The sequence below is a fragment of the Aspergillus eucalypticola genome (assembly GCF_003184535.1).
Source record: "Aspergillus eucalypticola CBS 122712 chromosome Unknown BO83scaffold_7, whole genome shotgun sequence".
NCBI lineage: Eukaryota > Fungi > Ascomycota > Eurotiomycetes > Eurotiales > Aspergillaceae > Aspergillus > Aspergillus eucalypticola.
This window is the reverse complement of record NW_020290281.1, coordinates 876,827-903,348: the sequence shown is the minus strand read 5'-3', so window position 1 is coordinate 903,348 and position 26,522 is coordinate 876,827. Positions and strand designations below refer to the sequence as shown.

At 54.1% G+C, this 26,522-nt stretch overlaps 8 protein-coding genes across 8 annotated transcripts; 6 read left to right on the top strand and 2 right to left on the bottom strand.

Annotated features, from left to right (window-relative positions):
* Positions 1-935: 935 nt before the first annotated feature.
* BO83DRAFT_308686 (NAD(P)-binding protein) lies at positions 936-1,807 on the top strand (the record flags this gene model as incomplete). The annotated part of the gene is made up of 4 exons (XM_025527377.1): positions 936-1,041; positions 1,108-1,349; positions 1,411-1,638; positions 1,694-1,807. Coding segments are annotated over 4 exons (690 nt in total), but the record flags the coding sequence as incomplete, so codon positions are not given.
* Positions 1,808-3,232: 1,425 nt separating this feature from the next.
* On the top strand, positions 3,233-4,135 carry BO83DRAFT_406914 (phytanoyl-CoA dioxygenase family protein; the record flags this gene model as incomplete). Its single annotated transcript, XM_025533914.1, has 1 exon — positions 3,233-4,135. One exon carries the CDS (start codon positions 3,233-3,235, stop codon positions 4,133-4,135), a length of 903 nt encoding a protein of 300 aa, XP_025390266.1.
* Positions 4,136-4,522: 387 nt separating this feature from the next.
* On the top strand, positions 4,523-6,272 carry BO83DRAFT_357310 (flavin-containing monooxygenase; the record flags this gene model as incomplete). Its single annotated transcript, XM_025529244.1, has 1 exon — positions 4,523-6,272. One exon carries the CDS (start codon positions 4,523-4,525, stop codon positions 6,131-6,133), a length of 1,611 nt encoding a protein of 536 aa, XP_025390265.1. The 3' UTR covers positions 6,134-6,272.
* Positions 6,273-6,371: 99 nt separating this feature from the next.
* Positions 6,372-12,621, bottom strand: BO83DRAFT_334354 (acetyl-CoA synthetase-like protein). The gene is made up of 2 exons (XM_025528374.1): positions 11,866-12,621; positions 6,372-11,334 (listed from the first exon to the last, which is right to left on the bottom strand). Exons 1-2 carry the CDS (start codon positions 12,511-12,513, stop codon positions 6,379-6,381), a joined length of 5,604 nt encoding a protein of 1,867 aa, XP_025390264.1. The 5' UTR covers positions 12,514-12,621; the 3' UTR covers positions 6,372-6,378.
* Positions 12,622-13,138: 517 nt separating this feature from the next.
* BO83DRAFT_425333 (SDR family NAD(P)-dependent oxidoreductase) lies at positions 13,139-14,056 on the top strand (the record flags this gene model as incomplete). The annotated part of the gene is made up of 3 exons (XM_025535207.1): positions 13,139-13,506; positions 13,579-13,668; positions 13,720-14,056. 3 exons carry the CDS (start codon positions 13,139-13,141, stop codon positions 14,054-14,056), a joined length of 795 nt encoding a protein of 264 aa, XP_025390263.1.
* Positions 14,057-14,491: 435 nt separating this feature from the next.
* On the bottom strand, positions 14,492-16,347 carry BO83DRAFT_461980 (acyl-CoA synthetase; the record flags this gene model as incomplete). The annotated part of the gene is made up of 1 exon (XM_025537276.1): positions 14,492-16,347. Exon 1 carries the CDS (start codon positions 16,151-16,153, stop codon positions 14,492-14,494), a length of 1,662 nt encoding a protein of 553 aa, XP_025390262.1. The 5' UTR covers positions 16,154-16,347.
* Positions 16,348-16,645: 298 nt separating this feature from the next.
* Positions 16,646-17,508, top strand: BO83DRAFT_425331 (uncharacterized protein; the record flags this gene model as incomplete). Its single annotated transcript, XM_025535206.1, has 2 exons — positions 16,646-16,781; positions 16,853-17,508. The coding sequence occupies 2 exons, from the start codon at positions 16,646-16,648 to the stop codon at positions 17,506-17,508; spliced, it is 792 nt and encodes a 263-aa protein (XP_025390261.1).
* A 331-nt stretch (positions 17,509-17,839) lies between these two features.
* On the top strand, positions 17,840-25,595 carry BO83DRAFT_461972 (polyketide synthase; the record flags this gene model as incomplete). The annotated part of the gene is made up of 3 exons (XM_025537275.1): positions 17,840-24,354; positions 24,454-25,217; positions 25,284-25,595. 3 exons carry the CDS (start codon positions 17,840-17,842, stop codon positions 25,520-25,522), a joined length of 7,518 nt encoding a protein of 2,505 aa, XP_025390260.1. The 3' UTR covers positions 25,523-25,595.
* Between the last annotated feature and the right edge of the window lie 927 nt (positions 25,596-26,522).

Genomic DNA, 26,522 nt, shown 5'->3' with positions numbered 1-26,522 from the left:
AGTTCACACATTATACATATACATGATCTAGCATCGGCTAGGAAAAGATAACAGCCGTTCTGTCTCGTTGAACAGATGGGGAGGCAGCCATGACGTCGACTGTCGAAGAGTGCCCCAGGCCTCGTAGAGATAAATTTCCGGCACCGTTCCGAAGCTTCATATATAATGGGGTCGCAAAGATGACATATGTCTGTAAGAATCCGCATCACACCAATCGCTCTGTCTGTTGGTTACTATTCCATTCGAAAGGCCTCGGTCCATTGTGAGGTACGGGCAACCGCCAGGAGGATGATGTGAATCGGGTACATCCCAGAACAGTCACGAACCTGGAAGCTTCCCGGACACGCGGGGTAAGAGAGACGGTCTACCTAGTCAGTATTTCCCCAATTCGGTAGGTAATGGAACTGTATAGGTCTACATGTGACTTAAGAGCTTCAGCCGTTATCAGTGTTAGTTCTGTTCCTCTTTCACCCTGGAAGAAGCGTATGATAATGGCTAAGACCGGCTTCCTTTCCCGCGAAGGTCTCTACATCGATCCGATAATAGTAGGGTTACGGAAAACAATCTTTCATCCGCTTACCACATTGCTGTTGGATTTCCTGGCACCAAATTCGCTTTCCTTGTCTCATACCAACAACTGATCCGCATTACCGCAACAACTAGTGTCCTCCTGTGGCTTAACGATTCGTTAACTTCCAAGAGCTTGAACAATTGTTACGGATCATACTTGAGATTGGAACAAGGAGCTGGTCGTGGTTACGGGGGAAAGAGGTGGTATTGGAGCGGGGGTCACTCAGTGTCTGGCTGCACTGGGCGCACGCGTTGTTGTGTTGGACATCATCCCATTGACCTACAATCCTGGTTTGTACTCTGAATAACATTTCGCTTGCATCCCTTATTTGCACAAGCATTCTTTCCAATAAAGTCCCACCGCAGAGAACAAATGCATCCTGTATCACAAATGCGACCTGAGTGATGAGAAAGAGATCGCAAGTGTTTGCGAAAAGATCAGAGCGGAGATTGGTGATCCATCTGTGCTAGGTAAGTGAAGTTAAGCAGCGACTTCCTTCAGCAATTGTCTACTTGACTGATAAGTAAATATGGTAGCAGTGAACAATGCTGGTCTGTCACGCGGGCGTACAGTAGTCGAGGGTACCTACACCGACAATAGCATAACCCTAAAAACAAACTTACTGGCGTCGATTTTCCTGTCGAAGGATTTCCTACCGGCTATGATCCGACAAAAACGTGGACATATTTTCAATGTGGCCTCGATGAGCGCTTACGTCCCGCCTCCAGGGCTACCTGATTACGCAGCATCGAAAGCTGGATTGATTGCATTTCATGAGGTATAGTAGTCTACTGTTTTCTGCTTGCATCCTGCGTCAACAATATACTTATTTGAGTTAGTGTCTTGCCCAAGAGCTTCGAGTCCAGAATGCACCGAAGGTCCGCACCTCGGTTGCCGTGCTGAGCTTCACGAAAACACCGCTTTTTAAAGGCGAGACAAACCAGTCCAAATTTATGATGCCGCTTCTTCATGTCGACACAGTCGTAGATGCCATTGTGGATAAACTCGACAGTGGATTGAGTCAGACAGTCTACCTCCCAGGAATCTTTCGTTATTTTGCTGGCTTGGTGAGTTAAATCGACATCTTTCACTTACTATGGGACAATGACTGAAGTCATGTAGCGAGGAGCTCCGAATTGGGTTCAGCAGCTGATTCGAAGCGGTACCAAGTCCTTGAGAGTGGATTTCAAAGGCAGACAGGAGATTGATCCACAGACTGGAAGGCTTGTTCAGTAATCTGGTAAGGGACCTGGGCTTAGACCCTGTTATATCTTGGTGAACAAGCAATTACGTCCAATCGAATACACTAGCTAGCTTGCCTTATGGCATGGCATGTTCGCAGTTGGTGAGGATAGTCTTGCTTCCTGTTTTCAATAAATTCGGTCACATGGATAGTGCTCTTGAAGGCGTTGATGTCTAGTTATATATTCCCTACAAAGGTGTGATGATGACATTAGAAGTATAAGGGAATATATTCAAGAGGATATATTTGGCATCGCTTTGATCCGAATACTGACTAAAGGATTTGCTTTAATGGCTGAGTTTGAAACGATCATTGGAGACGCTTCAGGATTAGCTGTAAGGTATACCACGGAAGTGTTTTCAGGTAGGTTTCAATGGCGGATACTGAAAGCTTACCGTATCGTTTTGTGTTCCGAAGATAAAAACATCTCGTAGTTAACCTAAATCTTCTTGTATTGGCGACAAATACGGCATCATGGTTGAGTTGACCATATTCTGAATTTCATAGGTAAAGTACGTAACTATATTGTATTTACATATGAGTACTTATTTTGTAGCTAGATGAGTAAGTTGACTTGTGTAGTGTCCTCCATTCAGATCAGTTTCGAGAGAATACTTGGATTAGCGGTCCGCAACGCGCCGAGCCAATATAGTTAAAATATAGTCAAAATTCAGAGTGCGTATAATCTGGCAACTTTTGTTTTGGAGTTTAAGCGGAGATTGAACCACTGACAACTTTTCAAAGGCAAGGACATGTATCACCCGCGAGCTTCGAGGGTGCATCCCACCCTTCTGACCATGCGCAGAGACTTCCAACCTAGCCAGCTGCTCGGTAGTAATTCCTGAGCAATGTCCACCTTCCCTCCTTACCGCACGGTGCGCTTTCTTGATGCGGATCGGCCCTCAACCTAGAATTAGATCATTACACTCTATTTTCTTGAATCTCGTGCGTCGTTTATGAGTTTTTGGCTTATCGGCTGCAAGGATGACCAAAGTCAATCATACATTCATGCACCCTGGTTGTTAAGAAAGTTAAAAGCCCTCTCCTACGTAGTTGCAGGGATCTGCACGCATACCAAAGAACGCGGAATCCCAGAGAAGGCTAATGAGTTGCATATGTGAATACCACGGCCGTCCAGAACCGTAAGGGACTGTGCCACTTCAAGACTCGGTGAGATAGAATCTTTCGATCTACGGGGATGTATGCCCGTCCATATGATGCAAACTACGCAATACACCTCCCTGAAGCGGCGTGACCGCCAGTCGGAGCGTTGAGCTGCGCTTACTATGGTATTGAAAGAGATAAATAGAGGAATGTTGGACGCATGGAAAGTACACATCATTCAACAACACAGAACATTCTCCCTTCCGCTCCCATCTCCTCTCTAATTGTTACATTCCAATTCCATCAAATTCAAAATGACTATCACCAGCCCAACTCCGACTAGCTTCCGGCGCATCAGTGCCAAAGCCCCGGTGGAGGAGATCCTAAAGATGTTCCGTGAGGATGGTGGGCTCGTGGTGGAAGGCTTCTTCACCCAGGAGCAGATTGCCAAAATGAACCGCGAGATCGACCCCCATCTGGCCAAGATTACCTGTGGAACTCACCGCAAGGTCGACGAGGAGGCTTGGATTACCGAGTTCCATGGGGAGAACACCCGCCGCCTCAGTAATCTGCCCACCCTCAGCAAGACCTTCCGTGACGAGGTACTCAACTACGACCTCCTCCACCAGATCTGCGAGGCCGTCTTCCGTAAGGAGTCAGGTGATTACTGGATGTGCACTGCACAGGTTATCGAGATTGGTCCACACAGCAAGGCCCAGCAATTGCACCGCGACACGGCAGAGTTCCCTGGGTTGACCAAGTTGGGTCCCCGAATGGATGAGATCCAAATCAGTTTCTTCACGGCGTTGACCGACTTTACCGCGGAAAATGGTGCAACCCGGGGTATTCCTAAGAGCCACTTGTGGGAAGACTACGAAGATTGGGGCTGCGATGAAGATGCGGTACCTGCTGTCATGAAGGCAGGAGATGTGTTCTTCTTCACTGGCCGACTGTGTCACGGCGGTGGCGAGAACCGTACCGAGGACTTCTGGCGCCGCGGGATCTCGCTTTGCTTCCAGGCAAGCTATCTCACACCCGAGGAGTGCTACCCCCTGATTATGCCGCGGGAGATTGTCGAAAGTATGACACCGTTGGCGCAGAAAATGTGTGCTTGGCGCTCGCAGTATCCGACTTTGGGCGGAGGGTTGTGGCAACATAACTACACTGAGGTGGCTGACGCAATTGAGCTGAAAGCAAACCAGCCACTAAAGCAGTGAGACAAAGTAAAAACAGGCGGCGGAAATGCAGACTAGCTGCAGGTGACCACGGGTGCGGAATGGAAAGCGATCGGATTGCAAGGAGGCTTGCAGTTCGGGATCTGGCCCTGACCGCTATCTTGATATGCTTTATTCAGCTGGTAGTCAATGCTCTGTCAAATGATAGAAACCTACCACCAATTTTCGTGCTACCTTCCTCTAATATATATAAGGTCGTGGTGAGATGTGCCTTTCAGTATGTAGTAGAGATACTCTTGTCAAAGATAAACATAGTAGGCCTGCCCACCAACTTCCTCATACTGATCTCCCATAACGGCGCTTCCTTCCGCTGTTCGATAGGATCCCCTGCACTCAGTATCTGTCCTCACTCTTACACCAACAAGCAATATGGTTGGCATCCAACAACCCCCGCCAGACTATGATATGATCATTGTGGGGGCCGGCTTTGCCGGCGTCACCTTGCTCTACCATCTTCGCAAACAGGGTCATCGTTGCCGGGTGTTGGAGGCCGGGTCAGATCTGGGAGGAACCTGGTTCTGGAACCGTTATCCTGGGGCACGCGTCGACACAGAGGCTCCCTTTTACGGATTGTCTATCCCCGAGATCTGGGAGAGCTGGCAGTGGAGTGAGAAGTTCCCCTCTCAGCCAGAACTTCGACGATACTTCGCCCATCTGGACAAGATGCTCGGGCTAAAGCAGGACATTGACTTTCACACGCGGGTCACGCATGGGCAATTCCGCGAAGACCGCTGGCATATCACGATAGCGGACGGCCGCCACCTCACCAGTCGATTCCTGATCGCCTGCCCCGGTCCCGGTACCGTGCCACACATCCCGTCGTTTCCGGGGCTCGAGTCCTTCCAGGGCACAGTGACGCACTCATACGAGTGGCCAGAGGAAGGCATCGAGCTGGCCGGCAAACGTGCCGCGGTGATCGGCACAGGGGCGTCAGGCGTGCAAATCGTGCAGGACTGGGCCAAACGCGCACAGCACCTGACCGTCTTTCAACGGACTCCAAACACCGCGCTCCCCATGCAGGCTGAGGGCTGGATGCCCGACACAACCCTCACACACGCCGCCTTCTGCAACTACCGCAATACACACTTCAGTGGTGTCAACTACCAGTTCACTCCGATCAACACCTTTGATGTCGCTGACCCAGCCGCACGGAAGGCCTTCCGGGAGTCGCTGTGGCAGCGCGGTGGGTTTCCCTACGTCTACGCAAATTACCAAGACGTGATGATCAACCCGGCCGCTAACCGCGAGATGTACGACTTTTGGGCGTCCAAGACTCGTGCCCGCATCATCGATCCCCGCAAGCGCGATCTCCTCGCCCCCCTCGAGCCCCTGCACCCCATGGGCGCCAAACGTCCGACCGTCGAGTTGGACTACTACGACCAGTTCAACCGGCCAAACGTCGACCTGGTCGATCTTCGCTCAACCAGAATCCACTCATTCGAACCCAAGGGTCTCACTACTACCGATGGCCGTTTCTTCCCCCTGGACGTCGTCGCTCTCGCTACCGGCTTTGACATGATCACCGGCGGTCTCACCCACATGGGGCTTCAGAGCGTCGACGGGGACTCCCTCTACGACCAGTGGCGGGGCGATGGAGGCGTGAAGACCTACCTTGGGATGTCCATCCACGGCTATCCCAACATGTTCTTCCTGGCGGGGCCGCAAGGTCCCTTGTCCTTCTCGAGTGGGCCCATCGGCATTGAAGTGCAGTGCCAGCTCATCTGCGATGCCATCCAGTCGCTGCATGTCGGGGGACACACTATTTTTGAGCCCACAGCTCCCGCGCAGGAAGCTTGGAGTCAACGGGTCAAGGCGATGTTCGATGAAACCTTGTTCCTTCAGTCCCCGGATTCGTGGTTCTTGGGTGGGAACATTCCGGGCAAGAAACGGGAGTTGTTGACTTATGCGGCCGGGTTGCCGCAGTATCAGAAAGATTGCCATAAGGCCTTTGGTACGTGGGAAGGGTTTGTGCGGAAATAGAACTGTTGAGACTTAGGACGCATGATGCTGTATTGCCCTGGGGAGTGATCCTTGGCGCGCTCTTCCTCCTTGGCTATGTAATTTTGCGTTTTGCAACTCGGAGTCTTCACTGGATTCAATATAGTCTGAAGTAAAATCCAACAATATCTGGGAAATGAACATCTTCTATTCACACCATACACACTCCAATGGCTCGTAGTCATGTGTATAACACTTTATGATCTTCGTATTACCCTTCCATAAACTTAGCCCCTCCGCCGAAACCCACCAGTAATCTCCGTTCCAGCCGCCTCAGCCCTGCCCAGATACCCAATTTCTTTCAAGTAGCGCACATTGAGGGTTACAGCCCGCGCCATGTCCTCCTCTACCTCATCCCACCTCTCGCCAGGCCCCCATGCAGATGTAGGAGGCATAGGACTACTCAGAAGCGTGGTTCCCATGGTCTCAATGACATGCATAACCGGCCAACAAGGATGGGCCTCCCCAACCGCAGCTATCGACTCACTCAGCCGTGAGATCCAGGCCGCATACGTGACACTTCTCCTCAAAGGCCTTGTCTTCTGTGCCCCATCCTCTTCCAAGCCGGCGTTCACCGCGTCCCAGAAGGTGCCCACCCGCAGCCCGCTAAGTATCATCTTTCTTGTCTGTAATCCTCCAGTGGCCGCAGCAGTAGTCCTAGTATCCATGGACGAGGAAGATCCAAGCAAACCACTCACTGCCGCGTCCGCGACAGCATCAGCAGTCGAGACGTAGATCCAAGCCCGCTGGGGCTCAGGCTCCGGATAGTATTCGCTGATCAGGACGCACGCACTCACTAGACGCCAGAGCAAGTCATCGAGGTTAGCAGCGTACCGGTGGCTGCGAGGTCCGCCGATAATGAGAGCTGGATTCAGAATGCCTAGTTTGAAACGAGGAATCGTCGTTGGTTGCTGCGCCGCCGTCCACGCCACGATCTGCTCGGCGATCAATTTGCTCTGCCCATACCCATTCGTCTCCCGAAGTTTATGGCGCAGCGTCGCGGGTTCGAACACTACCCGCGGATCGGCGGGATCCCATTGCGCGCCGCCGGAGATGTATTCCAAGCGCGTGATGTGCGGGTTGGAGGCGACGCACGCGACGAGCTGCGCGGTGGCGTGGACGTTAGCGGCACGTAGCTCGGCATAGCTGCGGTGCCAATGCACGAGGGCGCCGTTGTGAATAATCGAGGTGATTGGAGGAGGTACTGCTGCGTCCTCAGACGCATCCTGACTGCTCCTTGTTCCTGCTAGCTGGTTCCAGGACGCATCGGAAAGTCCAAGGTGCGGTCGAGAGAGATCGCCAGGCCAGATTTGCACCTTTGGAGCGTGTTTCACCTCGTCCCACCAACCGGCTGTGATGGCTGCGGCTTGGACGCGCTCGAGACCGGTGGCCCAATCAGGACTGCGGACCAGGAGGTAGACGGTTTGTACGCGTGGATCGGTCAGTAGTTGGTGAAGGATGGCGGTTCCCACGTAGCCGGTAGAACCTGTCAAGAAAACATGGTGCTTGGTGGGCGGGGGAGATTGCGGCGGGTGAGAAGGGGAGGCAAGCGTTAGTGGTGGGCGTGGAATCCCGCTCTGGAGATCTGCCAGCATTAGGTCGAGCTCGTCCTGGTCCTGTGCGGCATCACTTTCTGGCGCATCCTCGTCACTATTCGGGCCACGCTGCAGTTGACGCACCTCGTGAGCGAGTTCGGTGAGCACCATCGCGCGTGGGATGCGACTGAGCGGCAGCCGAACGCCGAAGGTGTGGTTGATAGCGCGCACAAATGAGACCATGCGGATGGAGTCCAGTCCTGCGGCGACTGGGGCAACATCAGGCGGATGATCTGAGTTCCATCCAGATGCAAGGGTAGGTAACGAGGGAGCAAGCAATTGGCTTAGCTTTCGGGCTACAGTGTCCGAGGCCGGGATAGTGGCTGTCGGCGTACTTGTGCGCCAGGATGACAAGTTTGGTTGCTGTTCCACCCACTGCTGGAGGCCCTTGCGTTCTGTCTTACCGGTCAAGGAGAGTGGTATTAGGTTGACAAGCAGACAGATGGCTGGAACCATGTATGCGGGCAGGAGGGTGGCGAGATGTTGTTGGAGCGAGCTATGGAGATCGGGCCGATCCTGGAGTTGCAGCCCTAGGTCATTACGAGGACCGGAACCGCACTGGGCTACCAGCACCAGCTCGGAGCACCCATTGGTTTTTATGACCATCGCGACCGCGGCCTCCACCCCTTCGTGCTTCCGTGCGGTCGCTTCAATCTCCCCGAGCTCGATCCGTTGCCCGTTCAGCTTGACCTGATGGTCCTTCCGACCGACGAAGATCACGGACCCATCTGGCGCGAAGCGCGCCAAATCTCCGGTCAAATAGACACGCGAGGCCCATCTGGGGTGATGAGAAAGCGATGACGAATGGCTGTCTTCCCATGGGGCAGATTCCAAGAATGCCTTGGCCTGTGCATCGGGATTATTGAGATACCCTCGTGTCACGATCGGGCCCTGGATGGCCAGTTCGCCCACAAGCCCCAGTGCTACCAGCTGGTGTGGGTCATTCGGCTTCACAATCGCCATGCGACAGCCGACAGGGATACCAAAGTTGAGCGGATTGGCAGCGACATGGAGTGGTGGGGTCAGTGCAGCAGTTACACAGCATTCACTCGGCCCGTAGCTGTTGTGAAACGCGAGCGGAGAGGAGCTGTGGCTGCTCGTCCAGCGTGCTAACTGAGCGGCAGTGACAGCCTCACCGCCCAGGCGCAACTCCTTCAGCGTTGGAACCTCCGCTGGGTCCAAAAGATTGGCTACTGAGGGCGTAATATCGATCACATCTACCTGGAATCGGCGGATCACGGCAGCCAGATCCGTGAGGACCTCGTCTTCACGTGGGATACACACCACCCCACCCACTAGCAGCGGCCCTAACATGTCCGCAATTGAGGGATCAAAGCTGTAGGTGGCCACCTGCAGCATGCGCCGACCACGTTGGAACATCCCCTGTTGGGCCTGAGCCTCGAATGCGGTGGCTACCTGACGGTGCTCGGCCACCACTGCCTTCGGGATGCCCGTCGTCCCTGATGTGAACACAGCATACGCGGCGTTTTCGGCGGTGGCGCCAGATGGGAGGTGAAGGGGCAAAGGATGGGTAGTGGATTGTCGTAGCAGATCAGCACGTCGATTTGGATCCAGACACAAGACCCGATCTGCGAGGTCCGTCACCTTGCCTTTCAGCTGTTGCGAGCAGATGACGAGGGGCGCATTCACCACGGAAATCATGGTATGCATGCGTGCCACCGGCAGGCCACTGTCCAAGAGCACAAAGGCTCCCCCGGCTTGCAAGACAGCAATTATACTGATCACTGACCAAATAGACTTCTCGTGCGCGATAGGTATCAGCACCTCCGGGCCGACGCCCGCCGCCTGCAGTTGCCGGGCGAGATGGCGAGAGACTGCCAGAAGCTGATGATAGGTCAGCTCCGCATCCCATGCCACAACAGCTGGGCTGTCGTTCCACTGTCCGGCAGAGGCATTCTTCTCGATGCGGGTATGCAGGCATTCTGTGACTAAGGGGACAGGAGTAGCATGCCATTGCTGCATAGTGGTGGCGTCGGAAGAGGTCCAGAGCTGGAGCTCCGAGAGGAGAGAGTGTTGGTTGGCCGGTTGGACAATCCAGTTGAGGACGTGAATGAACCGTGCGAGCAGTTGCTCCGCCTCCCAACGACTCATGCAGGACTCGGTGTATGTGAGCGAGTGGCGGATAGCGCCAGAAGCGAGGAAGCACTCAAGGGACAAGGGGTAGTCCATGTAATCATCGCGTCGCTCGCCCAAGACCTCTCGAATAGGGCTACTGCTATTGTTTGGTTCGTCATCCGGCTGGACGACAAGGAGACTCTGGAAGCGCGTAGCCTGAGCGGGGCCAGATTTGCCCAGGGACGCGATGTGCGCCAGTCCCACATGTTCGTGAGGTAGGCAATCGCCATGTTGCGCTTGAGCAGATGCCAGACACGCCGCAACGGTGGTAGAGCTTTCATCCACTTGTAGACGAACTGGAAAAGTGGCAATAGTGGGTCCAATTATGCTAGCGATGTCGGCACCAGAAACTTCTTCCGCCGTGCGTCCGTTGCTAACCACGCCAAATACCACATCTGATGTCTCGTTGTACCGCGCCAGGACAAGACCCCATGCTGTCTGGATTGCGGTGGCGGCCGTGAACCCCAGATGTTGCTGTTCATGGCCCCAAAGAGACGTGCCGGAAACATGTGCCTGGACCGTCGATTCACCTAGAGACACGGCCCGAGGGAAAGGCTGACCCTCGAATCCGTGGAGATACTGTCGCCAAAATTTCGTGGACGAGCGGGGGTCCTTCTGCGCGAGATGACTCGCAAACGCAGAGAACGGGGGATGGACGATTTGGGCACTTGAGGGATCGCGGTACGCTTCCACTACGGCGTCCAGGATCAAACGTTGCGACCACGCATCGTAGATGGCATGATGAACATGCCAGCGCAGGCGTCCAGGTTCAACCCAGTAGTAAATGAGAGGCTTGCCAAAGGGGGACCCCCTGCTGGGTCTCACAGTCTTCTCAGGCTTCGTGGCTACCGCCTGAGAATGCAAAACTGCCATATAGCAGTTCCCATCAGGAAGCTGAATGATGCGACTACGGAGGATCTCGTTGGCCTCGACAACCCTGGCCCACGCAGCCTCTACCTGCGCCACGGACCATTCCGGCGGAATTTCAAAGGCTTGCTCCGCCCAATATAAGCCCGGTTGTTGTGCGGTCAACACCATGAGACCCGTCTGCATTGGGGTGCACGGAACGAGATGGGCCACTGCTGACTCGACGACCTCACATTGCTGTACGGCCTGCGATAACACCTCATTCTGCTGAGAGGAAGAAATGTGAATGAAACGACTGGGGTGCGAGGAGGCTGGGTGGGCAGGCTCTTCTTGTTGCACTGGTTGGAGCGGTTGTGTAGCCGCTGCCCGGACCAGGTCGGACAGTCGTGGATGGCGGATCATCAGATGGACTGTTAGGGGTATTCCTGCCTGTTGAGCCAGTCGCGCTACTTTCAGCGCATCGATAGAATCGCCCCCCAAGGCAAAGAAGTTCGAGTCGGATTCCACATCTTCCTCCTCTAAATCCAGTATCTGACACCAAATCTCTTTAACCACATCCTGGCTTGGTGCCACATTCGCAAGAGGCTCACCGATGCTCCCCATACTCGGTTGCTAGATGATGATTATAGGTATAATACTATGAGAGGGAGATTAACGGCGGCAGTCGAAAGCCGAGGTTAAGTTGTTCTTTTGAAGAAAAACGTTGTGAGGGTGTGATCCACTCAAACGGGAGATGTATATATATATATGGACAGATTGATCAGCACGTAGATTGAAGGAAGGGGGCAGCCATGCATTCTGTTCAGGCTGCAAATCGGAAATTCCTCTAATGACTCTCCCCCCTAGGCTTTAGTATACTATCTCGATTTTTGTCATATCTCCTAAAAATCAAGGCTAAATGCCCATTGGTATGCCCTACTGAACTTGCTGGGTATAGTGGATGCGATTCACAACTAAGTTTCTTTGCGTTCGATGAATACTACCCAGCTAATTTATGATAGTAAATCCATGTCAGACGCTAACTATGAAAAGAGTGTCTACTTCTTGGGGCACCACCTGAGCCAGCCGTAAGCCTGCCGCCGAAATCAATCCTCTCAGCTCAGCCTCCGTCCAGACCCGAAATACCGCTGTGTCGATATTCCGCTCGAGGAGCGTGTCATGACCTTTCCAAACCTCAATATGCCGCACCACGCGCCACACGTTCCCCTGGACCCCGTTTTCCGTGACCGTCTCACGATACACCACGCCTGGGAACTCGACACTAGAATGCTCACTGGGAGGCAGCGGATCGGTGATGTCCTTGTCCAGACCTCGCTCTGGGTCGACAAGAAGCTTGTTCACCACAGAGATTTGAGCTTGCCCGGTCCCGGGGGTGAGTACTCTAGCCACCTCAGCCAGGAATCTCTCTGGCTGACCCGGGAGATAGAAGTGCGAGATACTGCCGAATCCGATGGTGAGGAGGTCGACGGTCCTCTTCTGCATTGAATGCTGTTGGTGGAAGATAGGGAGGGCAGACATTTCCAGCGCAGACCCCAGAAGCCAAGTGATGCGCGCACATCCGGTCTCGACCGCCAGAGTGGCGTTGATTGCATCCGCCCTTGCCAACATGTGCGGCTCGATATCTAGCCCGATAAACTCGACGTTGGCAAGGGAGACCCCGGGGGTTGCCGCTGCATGACGAGTCATCGCCTGGATGAGCCGGCCGGTGCCGGTGCCGACATCCAGTACGAGCAGAGGGGAGGCGATTTGGCGAGAGGCGATCATCCGAAGCAGGGAGGATTCATTGTAAGCGGTGTCATTGCGTTTTCCGGTCCAGATGTCGTAGTACTCCGCGAGATAGGCGGAGTTGTAGCAGGTGCTTTCCCGCTCGGTGAAACACATTTCCGAGAAAGGCAAACAGGGAGAAAATGGCGCAGAGACGGTCAAATGGACAATATGAGAGGAACTTAAGTGTGAGATGGCAAGCGATACATTCAAAGAATCCAATGCAGAGCCTCGAGAACAAATAACTATACAGGTGGGGCATATCTGCTGCAGGCGATCGGCCTAGTTCATGCACCTCCGTAGGGTTGGGGGTGGGGCGGGATTTGAGTTGCGGTTGCCCTAACAGATCCCGAAGGACTGCAGGAACATTTCACGATTCACTCGCAGGATGCAAGGGGGTGATGTGATGCAGGGAGTCACGTTGCCCACTTGTGTCTAAGATTTACAATGCATACAATTATGACTGAGCGCTAGTTACAGAAACAATGGATCTTACATTTCTACACGCTGACGTATGCTCGGAGATACAGTCGCGGGTCTTAGGGCATATCTTAAACCCAGACCCTCTCGGTACAGACTTCCTCCTTTCATCAAATCTCAGTTTCATTTACCAACAAGAGCGACCATGACAATTCTGAACCTGCCCCCTACTGTCTCCCTTGCTGGTAAAGCAGCCATTGTGACTGGTAGTTCCCGCGGCATTGGAGCTGGTATTGCCATCGAACTCGCTCGGCGTGGCGCCAAGGTTGCTATTGTCTACCATGCGGCCAAAAGCACCCCGGCAGCCCAGCAAGTGGCAAAGGAGATTACCACACTCGGTGGTGCTGCATCCTTGGTTCAGGTCGATCTGTCGACATTGGACTCCGGCCGTCGTGTGATCGAAAAGGCGCTACAGGGACTGCAGGTCTCACGCATCGATATCCTCGTCAACAACGCAGCAGCATATCCCCCCTTTCTTCCAGTCGCAGAACTCGACGGAGCATTGTTCGAACAGTAAGGGACCGCTGTTATGTTTTGAAGCCTAATTCAAGTCAGTATGGCCTGATGTACATTGATCTCGTCTAGTGAATTCATGGTGAATGTTCGTGCTCCACATTTGCTGGTGCAAGCCCTGCTCCCTCACATTGCAGACAAGGACGGCCGTGTGATCAACATGTGAGTCCGGCCATTCTCTCCTGTCTATCCCGGTTTGCTAAGCGCTTGTAGATCGTCCGCCCTGTCTCGCATGGGTGCCAGCAACCTTTCTCTCTTTGCGGCTACTAAGGCGGCGTTGGAATGCTTGGGCCGTCAGTGGGCGCACGAGCTGGCCTGCCCACACAAGATGACGGTCAACAATGTCGCACTGGGCGAGATCGATACCGCCGTAGAAGGTGGGGAAATCCCTGACGAGTTTCGGGATGCGCAGATCGAAGGGCCCAGCGCAGCCAAGCGTCATGGCACCATTCAAGAGGTGGCAAACGTTGTCGCGTTTCTGGCTAGCCCGGGAGCAAGCTGGATCAATGGAAATACGGTCTCCGTGAGTGGAGGTCATCTTTACATTTAGGAGACAGCTAGATAGCAGCATTTCCGAATGGTCAAGGAAGCCAGCCTGGAACTTAATGTCATTTCATTCTTTATGCTGTTTACCTCTTCTGCTCGCAAGCTTGGTTACATCAAGGGAGACGTCCAGTTAGTAACATCCGAATGAGTTCACCTTGGGAAAAAAAAAAAAAGAAACATAGATGATGAATCCATGCCGATGCATTTGACTCTCTGGGCTCGGGAGTAAAACTGGATTCTACGATATAGTCAATCAGTCATATTCCAATCTAAGTGGTTCCAGAAACATCAATTGAAGTATGCATGTGCCCGTTTTCCTGTTAACTCTCCCGGCGCAGAATAGTGATTATATATATGGATAGCGAGTAGTACGTGATATTGAACAGCTTACGGAACAATGAATCTTGAAGTAGGATATTTCACTTCATTCCTGTTTTTCCTATGCTGCTGAGCTTTCCTGATCGCGAGCACGAAGCACATGACGCTGTACCTTTCCCGTTACCGTTCGAGGCAATTCGGCCCTGGAGAGGAACTCGATAACCCGGGGGCACTTGTAGGGTGCGCTATGTTCGAGGCAATGTTGCCGGAGTTCCACCTTGAGCTTGCGCAATGGATGCTGCTCGTACTCCTTGTTCAGAACTACATATGCCTTGATGATCGATCCCCGTTCTTTATCTGGGATGCCGATGACGGCCGATTCGAGAACCCCGGGATGCATCTGTAAAACGGCTTCCACTTCGCTAGGTCCTATGCGATACCCGGATGAATTGATGATATCGTCCTTTCGCGCCTTGAACCAGAAATAACCGTCCGCATCTTGGTACCCCCGATCTCCAGTTAAGTAATACTCCATACCCTTCGCGTTACGAACCACGGGTCGCGTCACAACACCCTGGTCGTCGACGTAGCCATTGAAGACATCATAGATGGAGTCTGCGCAAGCAGACAAGCACACCCCAAGAGCTCCTTCCTCTCCAATGGAGGCTGGTTCCGCCGTCTCTCCTAAGACCTCCAGCGGAACCCCGGGTAGAGGTCGACCCATCGACCCCGGTCGTTGATCGTTGGTGGATTCCGTGCAGAGGAAGACTGTCTCCGTTAAACCGTACCCATTGAGTATGGTGGCACCCCGAGTGACCTGTCGCCAAGCCTCAATAACAGATTCCTCAATTGCCTCTCCAGCACTGATGCAGACTTTGAGAGATCGAGGCGGGTGGGTGGCCGCAAATTGCCGACTCGCGGACGTGACGAGCTGCCTGTAGGCTGTCGGAGTGGCACAGAAGCTGGTGACCGGATACTCGTGCAATATTCTTAGCGTTTGGATGGGATCAAAGGCTAGTCCCGGTGTTTCATCCACGAGCAACGCAGCGCCGTGGTTCCAGGCGGCGAATACCGCCCACGATCCTTTGACCCAGCCCACTTCGGAAAGGCTCCAGAAGAGACTATCCGGTTGGAGTTGGCACCAGTGCTCTCCGGCAATTCGACTGCTCAAAGCTAGAGAGATCTGGCTATGCTGGACCAGCTTTGGCTGTCCGGTTGACCCTGAAGTAAAATAGAGGACGCAAGGCGAGCTTCCCTCCGAATCGATGGTGATGTCTCCGCGATTCGCTTGGCCCATGGAAATTAGGTCTGGATACCCAAGTGCTTTGGGTACCTTTTCGTCGGGCCCTACCTGGATCAAATGTTGGAGGGTAGGAAGACGTAAATGGACGGACAAGACCTTCTGGATTTGAGGTAGGTCGCCGATGAAGGCTTTGGCGCTGACTTTCTGCATGCGATACTCGAGATCGGAAGCAGAGAGTGTGCCGGCCACGGGGCAGACCAAAATCCCACTGCGAATCGTAGCACAAAGGATTTCATACCATTCCTGGCAACGTGTGGCCGAGACGACAATGGTATCTCCCTGTTGGACTCCTAGCGCGTACAACGCGGCGGCAACGTGAATGGAGCGCTCACTAAGCTCACGATACGAGACATCGCGGCGCTCTCCATTCGTTACTAGGACGAGAGCGGAGGAGTCGGCTCTCTGCTGACTCCAGAGATCGATGACTTCTCGGACGAAGTTGAATAAGGTAGGCTTGGGGCCAGGCTGGATTCGGGTCATCTTGCTACCAGTTTGAGAATTCAGCAAGAAAGGTGAGCAGCGTAGTAGCAAAGGCCGAAGTATCGATTTATGGATGGATCCCCTTTTTCTTCTCGAAGTGCGTCGCCGCGAAGCCCTGATCTACATTACCGCTACCAAGCAAATATAATGCGCTCTTTTTCTTAACATCACCCCTTGTTCCCCTTACGTTGACAAGTTATCATTGAGCATACCGTGGCCCAGCAAACAGAATCCGTCCACTATAGACTTATTCTGCATAGGCATACTAAAGGTGTCGCCGAGGAGAGTTTCCTGTCTACAAGCCACGGGCTCTCATACAGCCAACGAGTACGTAGATCATGATGCAAACCGGGGCCCTTGCGCAAAGCGCGATAGAATCTTCATAACCAATTGCGCCCAGCATATGACACGGAGCTCCATAAAAGGGTGTTGTTGTCAACTCTAAGAAGCATCTCAGACACCAGCACACCACCGCTTCCAACAATCATCATCATGCGTTTTTTATGTCTGCACGGCATCGGCACCGGAAATGCCGTACTGGAGGCTCAGCTATACATGATCAAACGTCAGCTGCCAGGCCATGAGTTTGTCTTTTTCCAGGGGGAGCTGGAAACTTCACCCGCGCCAGGTAGAATGCTCTTTTCACAGCAATCAGGTTTTGTGTAGGCGAGGGTAAGACTGACCGTCGCGACAAACTAGGAGTCGACAAATTCTTTCCGGGGCCTTACTACTCTTACTTCACCGTTCCCTCTCCGGACACCGTGCTAGAAGCGGTCAACCGCTTGGAGCAATTCATCGACCTCCACGGCCCGTTCGATGGGATTCTAGGATTCTCCCAAGGGGCTGCCCTAGCCGCTTCCTACCTTCTCTACGACGCCAACCGGCCATATCCTCATGCCGAGTTCAGATGTGCAGTGTTCTTCTGCGCAATCCAATGTTGGGATCTTGAAAGCCCCGGGTTTACGCTGGATAAGGAGGGACACTGCCGTACTATTGCAGAGGAAGGGAAATCCTCCGAGGTTATCGGCAAGACGGACAATATTACAAGCCTTTTTGGCGCCGCTGACCATCCCCTGCTTTGTCGGCAATGGAATGCAACCACACCGCTACTGTGGCCGTACGGGAAGGCTCCAACGCGTTTGGGTCCACTGGCCCAGATCTCACTCCCGTCACTGCATATTGTCGGCGCCAAAGACCCTTATCGGGCCGACGCATTTGCCTTGCAAACACACTGCGCTACAGGTAAGGCCCAGATGGTGGAGACGGCGGCCGGACATGAGATCCCTCGTGATCCCGTTCTGCTACGCAAGGTTGCTCAATTTCTTCACACAGCCCCCTGTTCAGCCCGCAAATGAGAATCCCGAGCGCATGGAGCTGGCATCAAACTCTATCGGACTGATCTGCAGCTGAGACAGGGCGACATGGCTAGCTAGAACTGGTCTACACAAATGACTTCTTATCATGTTTCTATAACTTTTCTGTTCGCAAATGAGATAGACGTGTTCAAATTCGGCTGCGGTCTGGTTGTGGCATAGAGGCCTAGACCAATTCAACTTTCCCCTCATATAGACGACATTGGCCACCCTGGAAGGGAGCTACAAAACTGTCATTCATCGTTTATGATCTAATAAACTTCTTGCTTGGTTCCTTTTCTTTCTAGTTCTGGATTACTCTCATTATTTTACGATGAACGAACCTATCGCCATCATAGGCAGCGGATGTCGACTGGCGGGCGGGTGTGATTCTCCCTCGACGCTTTGGACTCTTCTCCAACAACCGTACGACGTCTCCCAAGACTTACCCCCAAATCGAATTCCCCCATCACGACACAATGCCTCTCCTCGTGGGTATTTCCTTTCACAGGATGTCGCCAACTTTGACGCTTCCTTCTTCAACCTTAACCCCCTGGAGGCGCAAGCTATGGATCCTCAGCATCGACTGTTACTAGAGACAGTCTACGAGGCGCTGGAGGAGGGAGGAATTCCCGTCGAGGAATTGCGTGGTTCTGACACCGCTGTATATACGGGGGTGATGTTCCATGACTATTTAACCCTCAGTAGTCAGGACAATGAATCAATCTCTACATATCACATTACAGGCACGGCGCCGAACAAGGCCTCGAATCGCATCTCGCATTTTTTCGACTGGCATGGCCCGTCTGTGACGGTGGATACTGCCTGCTCATCCAGTCTGGTCGCTCTTCATCAAGCGGTGCAGCAGCTACGGTCAGGGGAATCTCGCTTAGCCGTAGCAGCGGGGGCCAACCTACTTCTTGACAGTCGTCCCTTCATTGGATTCAGCAATCTAGGCATGCTCTCTCCCACCGGAAGCTGCAAGATGTGGGATATTAGCGCCGATGGGTACGCCCGTGGGGAGGGGATCACGGCCATCCTGTTGAAGCCACTTTCCCGCGCCCTCGCCAACGGCGACAACATCCAATGCGTGATCCGAGAAACCGGGGTGAATCACGACGGACGTACCAGTGGGATTACACTACCTAGCGCAGCGGCTCAGGTGAGCCTCATTCAAGACGTTTACCGTCGTGCGGGACTGGATCCCACCCAGCCCTGTGATCGACCTCAGTATATTGAAGCCCACGGTACTGGCACCCAAGCCGGAGATCCGGTGGAGGCAGAGGCGCTAGCCACGGCCTTTTCGCTCACATCTACGCCCGACCACAGCGAGATCTGTCCTGTATGGGTAGGCAGCATCAAGACGGTGGTCGGTCACACCGAGGGCGCTGCGGGCCTGGCTGGCGTCCTGAAAGCATCTCTGGCCCTACAACATGGGATAATTCCGCCAAATCTGGGTTTCCAACAGCTGAATCCGAAGGTTGCACCGTATTGTACTCAACTGACTGTCCCGATCAAGGCTGAGCCATGGTCTGAGAGGTCATCATCCTCCGCTACTCCACGACGAGCCAGCGTCAACAGCTTCGGGTTCGGAGGCACCAACGCCCATGTCATCTTGGAGTCCCTCAGGCTGCCGGACGTCCCGCCGTCTGGAATTTCTTCGCAGGCGCCAACTTCGTGCTCATCGTCCCTTCTCCCGTACGTCTTCTCGGCCGCCTCAGAAAGGTCTTTGATAGGGATGCTCAAACGATACAAGGAGTACCTGCAAGCCCACCCATCTATCGACTCAGCACATCTAGCGTCAACAATGGCCGGACAGCGATCCCTCCTCCCCGTCCGCATTAGCTTCCCGGCGTCCTCGCTGGAGGTATTACAGGAACGTCTCGCCACGATCCTCGCCGCGGAGTCTCCGTCGGCGGGCCACCGCTCCTCATTACGAGAATCACGCATCCTCGGAATATTCACGGGTCAAGGTGCCCAGTGGTCGCAGATGGGTGCGGGCCTGATGGCCGCGTATCCACCGCTGGCCTCGTTCCTTGATAGCCTGGATGCCGCCTTACAATCGTTGCCCGAGGAGGACCGACCTTCCTGGTCTCTACGCGAGGAACTGCAGCGACCATCCGAGAACTCAAGACTGGAGGCCCCCGAGATCTGCCAACCCGCCTGTACCGCGGTCCAACTGATGCTCGCCCACCTGTTACAAGCCGTAGGCGGGGTCTTGTTCGCCGCGGTGGTAGGCCATTCCTCTGGCGAGATTGCCGCCGCCGCGGTCGCCGGGTTTCTACGCCCCAGGGACGCGATCCGCATCGCCTTTTATCGAGGCTTGCACGTCAGTCGCATGCTCCCCGCGCTGCCCAAGGAGGGCCAGATGCTGGCCGCGGGTCTGTCCCAGGCTGCGGCGGAAGAGCTGGTCAACACCGTCGCATTTGAGGGACGACTGGGAGTAGCAGCAGTGAATTCCTCATCCAGCGTGACGCTCTCGGGCGACGCGGATGCAGTAGCGGAGATGAAAGCCTACTTGGATAGTTGCAAGGTCTTCAACCGGCTGCTAAAGGTTGGAACCGCGTATCACTCGCATCATATGCGCTCGTGTGCCGCCGAGTATCACGCCTCGTTGGCCCGGTGCCAAGTAGAGGTCCTGCGTCCTTCGGGCGACAACGCCCCGCGCTGGTACTCGAGCGTACGATCTGGGCAGGCCATGATCTATGACAGTGATCATGACAGTCACAATGTCGAGAGAAGCATAGAACTAGCCGCATCGTACTGGGTAGACAACTTGGTGAATCCTGTGCTCTTCCACCATGCGGTTTCCAGCGCCATCACAAACCGTGAGATGGAGGTGAACTTCTGTCTCGAACTCGGTCCACATCCGGCCCTTCAAGGGCCCGCCATGCAGACGATAATCGAAACCCGTGGATCGGCGCTCCCTTATTCAGGAACCCTTCACCGGAGCAAGGCAGACAAGATGGCGATTTCGGAATGTCTAGGTGACTTGTGGGTGCATCTGGGCAGTGCGGGAGTCCCCAATCTCCAAGCCTTCGGGCACACACCACACAGGCCGGGTCTGACGGACTTGCCGAGGTATCCTTGGGACCATGAGCATAGCTTCTGGGTCCCAGGGCCATCAACCCGCTCTACCAGACGGCGTGTCACGCAACATACGATGTGTAAGACTCCAGTCCACAGCTTGCTCGGGTCACGAGACGAGCTGGTTGAAGCAGTTGACGCAACCAACGTGTACCACTGGTCTAATGTATTGTGTGCTGACCGGCTAAATTGGCTGCGCGGACATATTCTTCAAGGGCAGATGATCTTTCCAGCCACGGGGTATCTGGCATTGGCAGTGGAGGCTGCCCTGCAGGTGGCCGCTGGACGACCAGTGCAAGCGATTACACTCGAGGAAGTCAACATCCTCAAGGCCCTTCGGGTGGACGAGAAGGATGGAGCCAGCACCACCGTCACTGCTCAGGTGTCTCGTGATAATGAGCAGGTGGTGCAGGCAAGGTTCAGAGTGGATGTGGACCCGACAGAGGAAACGAGCCGATCTACTGCTGCGGCCACGATGAACATCACGATCCACCTGGGCAACCCGGTCGAGGATCTTCTGCCCGAAGCAACCTCTTCTTCGTCGCCAGCAATGATGACGGATCTGGATCCCGGACACGTGTACAGCCATCTGGCCGGGCTAGGCTACGAATACACGGGTCCCTTCCAGCGAATTACCCGCCTCCGTCGATCACTGGGAAAGGCTCTCGCAGGAGTAGACTGGAGAAAGGCGGCAGAAGACGAACCAGTCCTGCATCCGGCGTTGCTAGACAATGCGGTGCAGGTTCTGTTTTCGGCCTTCACAGATCACCGGGATGGGAGTCTGTGGAACCTGTACATGCCCGTCTCGATCGAGCGGGTCACGGTCAATCTCCCCCTCTGCAGCTCTGGGGAATGTGATACGCAATTCACGGTGGAGAGCTATGTGCACCAGGTAGATCCGCACGGTATCTGTGGCGACGTCTCTATGTTCAATGCCGCCGGGCAAGGCGTCGTCCAGATGGAACGGATCAATACCATGCCTGCCTCCCCCGCCACGGCCGACAACGATCTCCAACTCTTCTCTGAGACTCGATGGGGCGTGGCTGAGCCCAACGGCGAGCTGGCGCTCGGCAGTCGGCGAGCAACACCGGCGATGCTGGCCAAAACCATTGACTGGGAACGGGTGGCCCTGTACTATATCTCTCAGATCAGTGGGCAGTTCGTCGACGCGGAGACTGGATTACGAACGACGGCGGTTGATATCGAACCGCATCATGGAGCTTTCCTCGACTTTTCCATCTGGCTGCAGAAGACCGTCCGCACGGGCCAACACCCGTACGCTTCGCCGCAGTGGTTGAAGGACACTGCAGAGCAGATAGATCAGATCCGAAGCCAATACTCAGCCGATGACATCGACTTCAAACTCATTCGCATGGCGTCAGAGGTTCTTCCAGCGGTCATCCGGCATGATACGACGATGCTACAGAGCTTCATGGCTGATGATACCTTGAGCGAGTGGTATCAGAACAGCCTGGTATGCGCGCCCGCCCAGGGGCCGCTGGGCGCGATCATTGCCCAGCTCGCCCATCGCTATCGTCAGCTCCAAGTGTTGGAGATTGGAGCAGGTACAGGCTGTGCTACACGCTCGGTCTTGCCCGCTCTGGGCGATGCTCTCGCACGCTACACGTTCACCGACGTGTCGGCGGGTTTCTTCGACAAGGCGGCGCAGCAGTTTGCCCCCTTCGCCGACCGGATGGAGTTCCAAACCTTTGATCTCGACGTGGATCCCATGGAGCAAGGATTCAAGGAAGGCAGCTATGATGTGGTTGTCGCCTATGCGGTGCTGCATGTGGCGGCCTCGCTGAAGGATGCCCTGCGCCGGGTCCGGCGGCTGCTCAAACCGGGCGGATTCCTGATCCTGACAGAGGTGCTGGGAGATGGGCCCATGGCGCTGGGGCTAATCTTCGGAGGCTTCACAGGCTGGTGGGCTGGTCGCGAGGAAGGGCGTCGCTACTCGCCGACTGTCTCGTTGGAAACTTGGCAGGAGCTGCTGGCAGCCACCGGGTTCTCTGGCGTCGATACGCACACTCCGCTGAAAGATCCCATTGCTTGGCCTATTAGTGTCATGGTCGCGCAAGCGGTGGACGAACAAGTTAGCTTGTTGCCAGAGCCGGTCTTGGAGGAGTTAGTCATCGTCGCTGAGCCCAGCTTCCCCCAGCCCGAAATTTTACAGGGAGTGCAGACGCAGTTGGCAGCCCATACACATAACCTTACGCTCTTCCATTCCTTGGAGGAGCTCAATGGCGCTTCCTTTCCCAACAAACCAACAGTGCTCAACCTGGCTCATCTGGACCCAGAGAGCGTAAGGCCATCAGAAGAGGCCTGGCAAGGGCTGCAGACTCTTGTAGACTCCGCTCGACATATGCTGTGGATCACTGATGACTACCGCGCTGGTAATTCTTCATCTGCTCTGTCGGTTGGTTTGGCACGGTCTCTGGCTCATGAATTGCCTCATTTGCGCCTACAAATGATCGATATCAGCCGCGAGACTGACCCTGATACGATCGTTCGAGTCATCACTAAGAGCCTGCTGCGCCTGGTCAGCACGAGTGATCCTGACGCACTTCCCACCTTCGAGCCGGAGCTGGCACTGGATTCGACCGGCCAGCTACTGGTACCACGATTGCACCCCTTGGAGCCGGCCAACAACCGCCTCAACAGCTCAAGGAGGAAGATCTCGGCTCCCATTCATGTGGAAAGACAAGCGTGTTCGTTGGAATGGCACAAGGATATGTTCACTTTGGTCGACAAGAGTCCCTTCCATTCGGATGAGGGTATTGACTCTCGCGTCGTACGCACGACCCGCTCAGCGTTGACAGCCCTGCCGACCCGTGATGGACCCGTCTTCCTGCATCAGGGAGTTGACTCTGTCACCGGCGAGACCGTGGTGCTGGCCTCCAACGAGATCTCGTCAATCTTGACCGCACCGAAACTGTCATCGATCGTTGTGAGCCCCGAGATAAGCCGTCACTCCCAATACTTTGGCCTTCTGGCCGCCCACCTTCTCATCGCGTCTGTCGTGAAGGACATCGCGCCTGGAACTAGCGTTCTGCTCTATGCCTTTGATCCTCCAGCGGCCATGTATCAAGCCATCTGGACCTTCCAACTCCAAGCGAAGAAACGCCAGGTTCATTACTTCACAGGCAGTAAAGAATTGGCCGCTATGGGGCCGTGGGTGTACTGCAATCCGCGGGCTCCCAGACGAGTTTTGAACGCCGCTTTTCCCAAAGACCTTCACGCCATCATCAATCTCTCGGGCAACAATGGGGCTCCGACACAGACACTGGACTCTCTCCCAGGGCATTTTCAACGATATAGTCCTCCATCTGGGGTCGCCGAAGCATCCTTTCTGCCAGCTCTTCCGCCACTAACCGACTTGACTGAGCTGCTCAGTGATGCTCATACGGCTGCAGAAGAGTACATCGTGCTGAACGTGAGCGCGCACCAGCCGGAGTACGAGCTACCAGATCTCCTAGCCTGTCAACCTGGGTCACTGCCAGGGGTTTCCGTTGTCAACTGGTCCTGCCCGACCCCCCTGCCCGTCCACTATCAGCTCATCGATGCGTCCACGCAGATCTTGCGTCCGGATCGAACCTATTGGCTTGTTGGCTTGACCGGTGATCTCGGCCAGTCGCTGTGCGACTGGATGGTTCACCATGGCGCTCGAACGATTATTTTAACGAGCCGACGCCCACAAATGTCGCCAGACTGGGTCGAATCTCATCACCAAATTCACGGAGCCAAAATAATCTCAATAGCAGGGTATTGCACTTTCCTTCGCCCCCTTTCATCCCTCCACCTACCCAGGGAACACAAGTTAAACAAGCAGAAGAAGAGCCAGACTGACCACAATTCACACAGAGATATTACTTCCCTACCCAGCCTCCACGCAATCTACAAAACTATCACAACAACCTACCCCACGCTAGACGGCATCGCCAACGGCGCCATGCTCATGCGTGAAAATTTCTTCACGCAAACCACCGCAGCCGAACTACACGAAGTCCTGCAACCCAAAGTCCAAGGCCTCCGGTATCTCGACAACCTGGTCGGCGACCAACCCCTCCGATTCTTTATCGCCTTCTCTTCCATCCTCGCCACGCTAGGCAACCTAGGTCAGAGCGCCTACACTGCAGCAAACGTTGCCTCGGAAGCGCTCATCACTCAGCGGCGGCGACGCCATCTGACAGGTTCCGTGATCCAGATCTCCCGTATGACGGACGTCGGGTACGTAAAGCGGCAGCGGGCACAGTACTCGGCACAGGAAATGGCGCGGCTGGAGGCGTATTGTCTGCCGATGGGGGAGCAGCACCTGCATGCCTTGTTCGCGGAGGGAATTCGAGCAGGGCGACCTTCACAAGCATCATCTGCATCTGATGTAGCCCAGGGGTCAGTGATTACAGCCGGAATTCCCCGGGTCAATATGAACGATCTAGAGGATTCAGTGAGGCGAGGCGTGACGTGGGCGACTAACGTCCGCTTTTCGCACTACTGGAAACAGGAAAACTGCTTGCGTCGTGAGTATGGTGGCATGCGGGATGGTGAGGAGGGCAAGAAGGCTGCTTCGACGCGAGAGCGGCTGGCACAGTCTAAGTCAAAGGAGGAAGCCCAGATGATTATATTAGGTGAGTTGACTATGAACCCCTCTTCTTGACCGGCACCCTAACTGAAACTCTTACTCTTGCTTTTAGATGGTATCGTCTCCAAAGTGCGTTCCATTCTTCATCTCCCTGCTGATCAACCGGTTCTCGAAACCACGGCACTGGTGGATCTGGGCGTGGACTCGTTGATCGCGGTGGACATCCGAGCGTGGATTATGGGAGAGTTGGGGGTGGACGTGCCCGTGTTGAAGCTGTTGGTGGGGATTACCGTGGAGGAGATTGTTCGCGAGGCAACGGCAGGCCTGGGTGATGTCACGCAGGCAGACTGATGAAACAGCCGTGCATGTCCATCGGTACAACAGCGAATGGAGTTGTGGTTGTAGGTGTATTCCTTGGGTAGCACGAAACAATAGAAGGTCGGTCCTTTCGAAAATGAACGCGCTTGTATATCATCGGGTTGCCCGTAGGGGACATCTCTTTGCTTCTATCATTCATGTGAGCATCGTCATACAATATCATCACGTGTTGTATGCTACGAGTCTCAGAAAGAGGGCAATGCCTTGACCCCATAACCTAACAATTGCAATTTGGCTTTCATCTTGGGGCAGTTATTCGAAACCGGGGATGACCGGAGATAGAAATGAACTACTTTGTACCTACCTATCCCTACTACATTCTGGATATATATATTATATCTTACCTGGAATAATGCTACAAGCTGGTGTTACAACTCCATACCTCCTACTCAAAGTTAACCCAGTCAATGGAAATTCTGCTACCTAGATATTCTTGCTCGAGACCCATCAGGAAAAATACAAAGAAGCACTTCAAATATGAAAACTAGGTCAAACGGACAGTTCTGACAGTAGAAGGTCGTGGTTAGGGAACAAGTCGGGACCGTTCTCAAAATAAAGCATATTGGCTCTACGGTATAAAAGTATCTTTTATCCTGCTCACCTGATTACTGAGTCCACCCTCCCCATAAATTGACATGATAGTCTAATATTCTAATTCTTCGAGTGGTAAATTCTGAAACTTTACTGTTTGGTCTAATCGGAAGTCAGGAACGATAAGTTACTATTTTGTCGCATACATACACAGTAGATTGGGAGAAGCCCCTGTTCTATCTATATCGTTCGGAACTTATAGGGGAGGGGGGAGAAATCTTAGATATTTGTGGAACCGATGTGTTCCCGGCCACAGGGCAGGTCTTCCGCGACGCTTGTTTAATGAACGCTTCAGCCTAATCGTGACCAAGTTGAAACCTGCCCAATGCGCATCTCATCGCCCTCTCCACTTCATCCACTGTTCCGGCCGTTCCTTTCGCTC